The sequence below is a fragment of the Carlito syrichta genome, unplaced genomic scaffold (assembly GCF_000164805.1).
Source record: "Carlito syrichta isolate Samal-C Ts95f unplaced genomic scaffold, Tarsius_syrichta-2.0.1 Scaffold143240, whole genome shotgun sequence".
Taxonomy (NCBI): Eukaryota; Metazoa; Chordata; class Mammalia; order Primates; family Tarsiidae; genus Carlito; species Carlito syrichta.
In genome coordinates, this window is record NW_007087336.1 from 72,866 (window position 1) to 84,162 (window position 11,297).

An 11,297-nucleotide genomic window follows, 5' to 3' on the forward strand; every position below is an offset into this window, starting at 1 on the left:
CAAAAAAAAAAAAAAGGAGTGTGTGTGTGTAAGTGTGCACACATGCCCCTGTGTGTTTTTACTGTTTCAGATCCTCCAAGTTTCTTGGTTCTATGGTTTGTTGACGTTCATTAATTTCAGAACTGCCTTGGTCATCATTTCTTTAACTAGTTCTTCTTTCCTGTTCTCTCTTTTCTCAGCTGAGTCTCCAACCGCATCTATATTAGACCTCTTTATACGACCTCAAAGCCACTGGGTGTTCTCTTCTACTTTTTCATCTTTTTCAGTTTGGATGACTTCTGTCTTCAAGTCCAGTATTCCTTGCCTAGCTGTGTCCAAACTGCTGATAGGTCGCTGAAGGAATGCTTTGTCTCTGAGTTTTACTTTTAGCACTTTCACTGGCTTGCTTGTCTCTGATTTTTACTTTTAGCACTTTCACTGGCTTGCTTGTCTCTGATTCTTACTTTTAGCACTTTCACTGGATTGCTTTATAGTTCCTCTCTCTGCTGAAATGTCCTTCATGTCAGACATGTTGCTTTTCCACTGAATTTTTAGCACAGTGATCATAGTTACTTTAAATTCCCTAATATAGCTGGGCTCAGTAGCTCAGCCTGTAATCCCAGCGCTTTGGGAAGCTGAGGTGAGTGGATTTCCTGAGCCCGCGGGTTCGAGACCCACCTGGGCAACTTAGCGAGCCCTCATCTCTACAATAAATCAAAAATTAGCTGGGCGTGGTAGCGCGCACCTGTAGTTCCAGCTACTTGGAAGGCTGAGGCGAAAGGGTTGCCAGAGCCCAGCAGGTTGAGGCTGCGGTGGCTGGGAGTGTCCACTGCCCTCCAGTCTGGGCGACAGAATGAGACTCCAACTCAAAAAAAAAAAATTCCCTAATACTCCAATATCTGGGTCACTTGATACTAGACCTGCTTTTTGCTTTATGTCTTGATAAGTTTTTTTTCTTATTTTGTGTGCCTTGAAATTTTTTATCGAATGCTGGATATTCAGAGAAGATAGGAAGAACAGTGTTTATGCTCAGAAATGAACATGCCTCCTCCACTAGGCTGTAAGTACAGGAGGTTAAATGAGTCCAGTCAGTATTTGAGCTGGGTTTGAGTTTTGCAGTTGCCAGTGTGATCTTTCAAATCCCTCCCACAGTGGCCACTGTGACCTTATGTCTCACGAGCAGCCCGAGAGGCCAAAGGGTTTTCCTAATGCGCCTGCCCCACTCTGTTTTCTGCGGGGGTCTTCCACCGCATGCCTGGCCCTTTCCTAGTAGCAGACAGCTGATGGTGGATACAGGGGAGGCTCAGTTATCTTAGACTAGCCTCATTCCAGGCAGGGCCTTTGAGCTGGGCCTCAGAGATGGCGCTTCTTCCGTGTATCCTTCTGTGACTGAGCATCCCGGGTGGTGGGACGTCTTTGGCGGTATCCCTTTCTCGCCCCTTCCACGTGGGTGGCAGAGCTCTGGACACACCCATGCAGGGGCCTGGGTCTAACTCCGGCCGCCCCTCCCCCCAGGGCCAAAAGGGTTATGCTCCCACCCTTCTCCCAAACACAGCGAGTGCCCGGTCCTGGAGGCGAGTGTTCTGGATGGGTTTTGCTCTGGATGGGTTTTGCTCTCACCACCCCGCCAGGAGCCATGGATACTTCCTCAGGCCCTGGGAAGAGGAAGGGCCACCGCGCCGCCCCCAGACGCTCAGACTTCCGCTTCTCAAGGGAGAATGCTGAGTGCGTGGGCAGAGCAGCCCCTGCCCGGCCTGCCGCCAGCAGCTGCCTGTCATCGCCATACCCGCTCCCCACGGGACCCCTCCATCGTTCTCATGGAGCAAACCGAGGAGATGTGGAGGCCAGAGACTGCAAGTGAGCGTCCAGACCCTTGAGTCTGGAATTTCCAGTCACTCTCAACTGACACCGATGGCGCTAGCCCACGGGCGCCTTCTAAGTGGGTTAAATCTTAGCTGATTTTCTAACCACCTTAGTGCTGATGGTCTTTCCTCAGAGGGGCCTGTTACTCTTTGAATTCAGTCTACTTGGCTGCTTTCAACTCCAACGTGCTCGAAAAAAGTGACGACTACGTGGCTAGCCTGTTGGTATTAGAAGGGGAGCTATGTTTTCTTGCAGCCTTCCGTATCCTAAGTGGAAGCGGAGTTAACTGCATGGATTTTGAGCACTGGAACTATTCTCTACTCTGTCACAAGCTTGACTACATATGCCGAAGAATCTCAGAAGTTCCAGTTCATCTTTACTGCAGGCAGAGTAAAAAAAACAAATGACTAAGAAGCATATGTGAGAACGCTGGTCTCCACTAGAATTTGCCAAAAGGGAGTATTTTTAGGTCTATTAGAAATATTAACTTATAAAATTCTTCCCGTATGTCCAGAAAAACCGTATACTCAGCACACGCATCCACAGAGCTTCAGTTATAATCTTTGTAAAGTACTTAGCAATACCAAGCTATTTTGTCCTTAGACACAAATCACGACACAGAAAAAGACAAAAACAGGGCATCGCCGTCAAAATGCAATGCCCGGTGCGCTTTTATTTTTGAGCCGCAAAGCACAGACGGAAGAGCGATGTACATCACCTGTTCATGACCTGCCCCCTTCGGTGAGCCCTGCCTCGTTTTTCCTTAGCGACCAGGAAAAAGAAGCTCTGCAGCGTCTTGCTTCTTAGCTTACAAAACCCCTTAGGTCAAGTCAGTTCTGACCCTGGTGCTTGTCTTCTATCGACCTTGTGTTGTAGCAGTGATGTCACTCTCTTTTTTCCCTTCCTTCATGTCAGAGTGACCGCGAATGCATAGCCTGTTGACAGAACCCTAGCTGCTATTCTGGGCTTCTTCTCATCTGCGGGCGTCTAGAACAGCACGGCCTGCTTGCTGTGTATAACTGTGTTGTTTTCAAAAAATTCTTTGGCTTTCCTCAGAACTTTCAATCAATTTACCTCAGAAAACATCCCCTACGGTGAAAAAGACAGGTACTTCTTTTAGCTGCAAGCCAAAGAAGAAAGCAATCTGTATCACTTGCTTATGCTCTTTAATTCCTTCAGTTAAGACCATTTCTTTTCCTGAACTATACAAATAAATTATATAATTGCACACTTCCCAGAAACCTCACAACCAAATATTCATAGTCAAATTCCAAATTTTTTAACACTAGATTCTCCCAACCGTAAAATGAATACAAACGCATCCTGCGGAGTCAGAAAGATTTTTTAGAGCACATATCGAAAGCATTCAGCATGGTGCCTGGCCCAGCAAGCGTTCTACAAACTACTACAGGTTGAGGACGACTCATCTGAAATGCCTGCACCCAGAAGTGCTTCGGAGTTGGGATTTTTTTGGAGTTTGGAATACTTGCAGATACATGATGAAATACACTGGGAACACAGATTCGCTTCAGTTTCATGTACACCTTATACACGTAGCCTGAAAGTAACTGATGCACAAACAAAATTTTGACTGCATTTTGGCTAAACCACATGAGGTCAGATGTGGAACTTTCCACTTGTAGCATCTTGTCAGCACTGCAAAAGTTCCAGATTTTGGCGCATTTCAGATCTCATATTCTCAGATTAGAGATGCACAGTCACTGACTATTTGTCCACTTAACTGTGCTACTTGAAACAGGACTTTTAGGAAGCTAAGCTCTTTAATCACAAAAATCTTTATTTACAAAGTGAATGCTTTCTAAAAAACTTTAAAATATGATCTTTTAAAAAAATCCACCTATAGTCAATAAATAAGACATTATAGATATAAAATAACAAATCAGCACACTGGGAGAAATATGATATTTTTCCATTATCTCAACAAACGAAAATGAAGTCATTCAAAATTAACAGAAGTGGAACTAATGAATCTTTTCAGAATCGAAAGACTGCTAGACCACATCCACTGCTCACCAAAAACTCAAACGTTACATTTGTTAATTATGTCTCTTTTAACCCTTCTCTGCTATGAATTCCTCCACCCCCTCCCCAACATCTCTTTAGGAATATAAATCAGCATTCTTCCAGCAATATTCTGCTTTTACTTCTTATCCAAGAATGCCATCAGTGGACTGGGCCAATGTATCACTGGTCTCCTTGACAGACCCATGCTGCCTCAGAATACTAAGTGAAATCAACGCTCATTAACAAAAAATGCAATTGCCGATGATTTGCCCAGACATTGTCCTAGGTGACACGGCGATAAACCCGGATGAAGACAGAGAAAAGGAAAAGGGTGACGCTGGAAATGTAAATGGCTGATAAAGACACAGGAAAGAGTTTTACTCTATCCGAAATGCAAGTGACTTCTGCAACAGACTATCCCAAGCGAGGGGCTTAAAACCAGAGCAGTCACTCTCTCCCCTTGTGGAGACTGAAGTCCCCAGTCAGCACGGCTAGGGCAACGCTGGTGTCGGCAAGCCACACGTCCGGAGCGTCCAGGACAGAATCGAGTCCCTGCCTCGCAGCTGCCGGGGTTGTGGCCGCTCCTCGGCTCTCGGCGCCTCTCTCCCTTCGCTGCCTCTGTCTTCATGCTGCCTTCTTCGCACGTGTCGGCTCTCCCGCTGCCTCCTCCTTGCCTCAGGGAGGCCCAAACAGCCCTGCACGACGTCCCGTTGAATGTCTGATCCTGAATCGTACCACACATCTTGAAGATAAATTTTAAAAAAGAATAGCCAGGTTCGGTGGCTCAGCCTATAATCCCGCGCTTTGGGGGGATGAGGTGAGTCGACTGCCTGAGCCCGTGGGCTCGAGACCCGCCTGGGCAACTTGGCAAAACCTCATCTCTACAATCAATCCAAAAATCAGTCGGGCGTGGTAGCGCGCGCCTGTAGTTCCGGCTACTCGGAAGGCTGAGGCGGCAGGATCGCCAGGGTCCAGCAGGTTGAGGCTGCGGTGGCTGGGAGCAGCCACGCACTCCAGTCTGTGCGACAGAGTGAGAATCCAACTCAAAAAAAAAAAAAAAGAATACACATGATAGGATTTAGGCCTACCTAGATAATCCAGGATAATCTCTCTACCTAAAAATCCTTAATTTAACCACATCTTCAAAATACTCTTTCCCAAATAAGGTAACACTTAGTTTCCCGGGGTAAGGCCTGATATCCTTGGGGGGTGGGGGGTGCGTTATTCTGCTCCCATACTACTTAAGTGCCTTTCATACAGGAGGGTAATAACCTATGATGGATGCCTTAAAAGGTCTCTTGGGGGCCGGTTCGGTTGGCTCAGCCTGTAACCCTAGCACTTCGGGAGGCCGAGGCAAGTGGACTGCCTGAGCCCGCGAGTTCGAGATCAGGCCAGGCAACTTGGTGAGACCTCGTCTCTACAATAAATAAATTTTAAAAATTTAGCCAGGCATGGTGGCGTGCACCTGTAGTTTCAGCTACTTGGAAGGCTGAGGCAGACAAATCGCCAGATGTCGACACTGGGGTGGCCATGAGTGGACCACTGCACTCCAGCCTGGGCAACGGAGTGAGACTCTAACTCAAAAAAAAAAAACCTCTTTTACATCTCTCGGGATATGTGTGCTGAGGAGGCAAGTGCAAGTAACAGACAGTGAGGAAGCCACTGGAGTGACCCGGCGAGAGGTGGCCAAGGCTCAAGAGGTGAAACTGCACATCACACGTCCATGGCCGTCGTGATCAGCTAATGGGGAGGCCCAGCAGTAATTAAGAACAAGAACTTGGGCGTCTCGTTTCCCGTTCAAACCCAATTATACCACTTGCCAGCTTTGCAACTGCAAGTGTGCTACTTAATCCTTAACTGAACACTCTCTTCCTCTCTCCAATGACATGATAGAACTGCTATGACGATTCCAAGATGAAAACGTGTAAAACGTCTGACAGAGTTCAGTGTCTGACACATAGTAAGATCTCAGTAAATACTTGCTAAGGTTATTTGTATCTGTGCCTGGCCTTAAACACTTTCTAGTACATAACTTTATGGCATATAATTTGGTTCCCAAAATGCAAATGGAAACCAATTTTAAAAATTTAATAACTCAACAGGTAGAGACTTTTTTGTATTAAATTCTAAAGGAGTCACCTTTGCTACACTGTGTAATTATATCATTGCTATTTTAGATTTTATAAACAACCCTGATATTTTAGAAATTTATCTTGACAGTTAAATTCTTTCACTTCTAGATAACCAAAAGTTCGAATCAAATATTGAAATCTGACATCTAAGATTTTAATTTAATATACTGTGGGAAAAATCAAAATTTAATTAATAAAGGTCAAAAAGTACTTCTTCAAAAGACCCTGGAAACTACATCACTAACATGAATATATTATAACAACTACATTTAAAATAGCTCCATGTTTAGGGAATTCAAATTTGAGGTCAAAATAATTTCTTTCCAGACTCTTAGTGAACTTTAACCTTGAGATGACTGACCTAATTGCACTACCATTAACTGTCCACTTGGGATTCAATTTAGAGAATAAATTGTGGAAATACCATAGATTAAGCTCAATTTTAACCCTGTTGCTGCCATTTTGTTTTTAACCTTGAATTCCTTCATCTCGAAAACAGTGAAAACAGTGAACATTAAGAAACACTTCCAGTTAACATCATTGTAAAGATGAAATGTGAGTGCAACAAGCAAAGTATCAGTGGTGAAACTGTGTAACATTTACGGCCAGGAAAAGCTCCGACTTCGCCTGATGACTCCATCTGACGCCTCCAAGGACACGTTAGCCTCAGAGAAGACAAAGGGAAGGGCGAGCTCGCAAAGATCCGGCAGCTGCGGCTACGAATGAGGTGAGAATCGTGGAAATGATTAACTCTGCACAAAATATTTAGTGTCTGAGGGCAAATCACTGGAAGATCAGCATTAGCAAGCACTGTCACTGTTTCTCCTGCGGATTTAACAGACCCAAGCAAGACCCTGACAACTAGCAGACACGCAGGGACGCCCAAGCCGGCAACCTGGAATCCATCCCTCCGTCCCAGGTCTGGTCCATTACGAAACTCTGTCCATTCTACCTCAGTAATGTATCTCAGTATGCCCACTGCTCTCTACTGTCCGACTCCGGTGTCCTAACCCTAGTCGTCATCAACATGGGGACAGGGGCTGAGGCTTCCTGACTGTCCTGCTCCAGTCCTCTTTCCACACAGTAACCAAGACAATTGCTGCAAAATGCAAATGGAACGAAGTCTATCCTTGCTTAAGCCTTCTGTGGCTTTCCGCGGTCCTAGAAACAAAACCAACCCTTGCATGCTGTCCCTGACTCTCTCTCTCTAAGCTCTTTGCACCGGACACCACCCACGCCTGCCTCCCTGGGCACCAGCAGCCAAGCTCACCCAGAGTAGGCGGCCTGCTGCTCTCCCCCAGACCCCAGCCCTCCCATTTTCAGCTCCTGAAGGGGCTTTTCTTGACCTCCCCTCATTACTTTATTCATTTGCCTCATTGTCACCTGTTCTTTACACCCAGAGCCCTTATCACAGATGGTGGCCACAGGGAGGAGTCTACTTATTTAATGTCTGTTTCTGCCTCCAGACCATGGCCTCCCCTTCCAGGCAGGTTCCTCTATCTTCCCAGCGCTTAGAACAGAGCCTGCCATACAGGAAGTGCTCAGTAAAGATTTATGAGCATATCAACAGGGTGCCTGAATGAAACGTAATTGTATACCTAACCCTTAACTGTACCCCACAAAACCATAATAAAAAACATTAATAAAAAAGATTTATGAGTGAATGAGAAGACCATTATTACTAAATGCATATGACTGCTTTTCCAAGTTATCTAGGAAACGATGGCCACGGCAAAGGAGGACAAAGAGGACAGAAGAGATCTTGTCATGGTTTTACCACTCACTGAAACCAGGCGGAATTGAACAAGGTGCTGACCAGGAAGCTCAGTAAGGCTTAATAATATCTGAATATAGTCACGTGAAAGTGATTTGCCCAAAAGTACAAGCTGCCTCACCTGAAAATGGGTTCAGGGAATGTTTGGCTACCCACATCGTGAATTACGTCATCCACAAAACTCATTCCGGCTGGAGTTGCCCGTAAAGTCCCTCCTGTTTGCCTCATTCTTCTGCATTTTTACATCAAGCCCGAATCACACATGACTCTATTCTTGTTCTTTAACTGTTTTCCACAGACTTCAGGCCCTCCTGACCCAGAATCTAATCAGGACTCTTCTACCATTTTGTGTGTCTCTTTAAAATTTAGTACAGGGTGAGATAAATGGGAGCCCAAAAGAAATGGTGCTTGTTGATTAACTAAAGAAACGATGGACTCATTCAGCGATAATAGGCACTTCCTTCGTATCCACTTGTTCAGCTAATTTTCCATATTATGGATTAATTCCAATTATCTTAAAAGCTTACTAAAATCACATCTTCTATAGCTTAGGCATGACTTATTGTTTCGGAAGATATATTTGACTCTCTGTATAAATGTTTATAACATGCTTATACATTTCCTTTAAATTAAGGTTTCTGGGGAGTTGTTACCTAATCGGCTTTATTATTAACCCAATAGCAAAGGGTTTATGGAAAATAATTTCGAGACATCTAAAGGTCACCACTCTTGTTCATCTGTCATTCTCACATCACGAAACTCTGGACATCCAAGATGCTCTCCATGGACCAAATTTAACCAGCTCCACAAAGAGCAACCATGCAGTATTTTTAGCTTCAAGTCTAATCTGCCTACTTCCACTAACTCCACAGTCCAGAACACCTAGACACCTGTTCCTATCTACTGTTGAATTGGCACTTCCAGGTGTCATGCTAAAAAGTTCAGGTCAGTAATTCCACTGAAACTGAATGAGAAAATAAGCCTGGTCTATGTAGGCTTAATTCCTTTGAAATTATTGTAGGATTCTGAGAAATCTGCATACGAAAAAGCTTGATTTTACATGCGAATCACATACAATACCAAAACAAATATCATTTGAAGTCACCATTGTAACCACTAAACAAACTCATAAATGCCTGAATAGAAATGTGGGCATCTTGTGAAAATAACATGGTAGCCCAGGCACAGTGGCTCAAGCCTGTAATCCCAACACTTTGGGAGGCCAAGGCGAGAGGATTGCCTGAGCCCACAGGTTCGAGAACAGCCCAGGCAACTTGGCGAGACCTCATCTCTACAGCAAATCAAAAAATTAGCAGGGCATGGTAATGCACGCCTATAGGTCTGCCTATTTGGAAGGCTGACACGGAAGGATTGCCTGAGCCCAGCAGGTCGACAATGGGATGGCCGTGAGTGTGCCAGTGCACTCCAGCCTGGGCAACGAGGTGAGACTCCAACTCAAAAAAATAAAAATAAAAATAAAATAAAATAACATGGTACATTCCCTGATCTAAACCACAATATCTAGAACCAAGCTATATATGCCTAAAAATAAAACCCAGGGACACACTAATAATTACAGTATTTTAAACATGTATGAATGAACTTAAAATTATGACAAAAGCTATAACCAAATGGAAAACCAAAGCAAAATGTACAGAGCTCCCTGTTAGCAAGCATAGTCCTTATTTAGACTATAACCTCCCTGACCCTGGCCCCAGGAGCTTTGTGGTAAGCTCCTGGAGGACATGCAAACTGGTGTCTCTTTTGCGCATCCAGGTTCTTATAAAGAACAGCACTTTGCACACAGGTACAAATCAACAATTAAGTCATCATTACATATTTAATATTACATATTAACAATCAATACACATTAAATAGTCAAGAGAAAGAACGTGGCAGTAGGCCAAACATTTTTGTTCACAGCAGAAAAATTAATTTTGAAGAAATTGAGGAAGCTATAAAACAAACATAAAACTAAAATTGTGACGGCCATAATTCCATTCTCATCTGATAATCCTTCAGAGGTCACCATAGGATCATTATTAGGAATATCAGGTAATTATATTACCCATGTTGTAAAAAAACACTATCAGTATAGACTTAAGTCAACAGAATTTAAGACTGAAGATTTAGATTTCAGATACCTATGATTTTATAGGCATCAATACATTTGTTGAGCCGCTGAAAACTAGTTTTATTAAAATGTCTCTACTGAGAAAATGACAGGAGAAATCTTTGCGGCTTAAGATCTGGATTTCTCCGTTTCCATCAGCCATTTTCCCTAAGCATTTTCACCATAATTCAAAATGTACATAGTAATACTTCCTCCATTCAATTGTTAGGCACAAAAGGTCAGCCATCCAAGTTCCCAAATATTCTCCCAAAAATAACATGCTACTAGGAAAAGGAGAAATTCAAATTGTAATTCATGCCAACTTACTCTGACTTTTGGGAAGACTCTCCGGAGTGTCTCAGAAGGATTCTGTCGCATCAGAGAGGGAAGGTTTGCGATCACACTTGTCCCTTGAATGTCTTGGCCAGCGCTTACAAAGAAAACACAAATTTTAAATTTGTAATTTTAAGTTGAATTTCTGGTTCACGGTTACAGAAAGCATGGACTGATTTGAAAAAGACTGCTTTGAATGGCATGCACTCAGAACAACTTTTAAACTTGACATCACACCATGTCAAATAAAAATAAAACCAGAACTGAAATTTCACTAAGTAAATCTTGTAACAAATACACGGAGATATTGATTATGCTTATCCTAAAACAAGATTCTCTATTTTTTATGTCTTAAGTCCAAAAGTCTTTGAGACTATTATTACTTTCTTTAAAATTCTGCCTCACTGTTTTCCTTTGACCTGTCAGTTTGTTGTAGTTTACTAAAAAATATATAAATGGTAATGTTTTATTAAGGTAAAACATAGCTGGGCTCAGTGGCTCAGCCCGTAATCCCAGCACTCTGGGAGGCTGAGGTGAGTGCATTGCCTGAGCCTGCGGGTTCAAGACCCGCCTGGGCAACTTGGTGAGACCTCATCTCTACAATAAAATCAAAACTTAGCTAGGCGTGGTAGTGCGCACCTGAAGTTCCAGCTACTTGGAAGGCTGAGGCGGAAGGATCGCCGGAGCCCAGCAGATCGAGGCTGCGGTGGCCGGAGCGGTCACTGCACTCCAGTCTGGGTGACAGAGTGAGACGCCAACTCACAAAAAAAAAAAAAAGGTAAAACACTAATAATAATCATACCAACAGGGACAGCAACAAAATCAACTACAGTAAAATCATACACCTTTCTTTGGACACAATGAAATTACATGTCGTACTAGACTAACACCATGAGTTGCCAGAAACTTCTTAAAAACACATTCAAGCTGGGCTTGGTGGCTCAGCCTGTAATCCCGCGCCTTTGGGAGGCTGAGGTGAGTGGATTGCCTGAGCCCGCGGGTTCAAGACCCGCCTGGGCAGCGAGACCTCATCTCTATAATAAATCAAAAAATCAGCCGGGTGTGGTAGCGCATGCCG

At 43.9% G+C, this 11,297-nt stretch overlaps 1 protein-coding gene across 9 annotated transcripts in view; it reads right to left on the minus strand.

The window, feature by feature from the left end:
- Positions 1–10,311, minus strand: part of PPP4R4 (protein phosphatase 4 regulatory subunit 4) — a 72,548-nt gene extending 62,237 nt beyond the window's left edge. For 3 of the 9 annotated variants that reach the window (XM_021708644.1, XM_021708638.1, XM_021708639.1), the window contains exon 1: positions 10,214–10,302. In XM_021708644.1, coding sequence (XP_021564319.1) covers positions 10,214–10,264 — 51 coding nt within the window. In that variant the 5' untranslated portion in view covers positions 10,265–10,302. Of the gene's footprint in view, positions 1–10,213 lie in introns of all 9 variants that reach the window. The other 6 variants (XM_021708642.1, XM_021708641.1, XM_021708640.1 and 3 more) reach the window with 4 other exon arrangements.
- Positions 10,312–11,297: the final 986 nt, after the last annotated feature.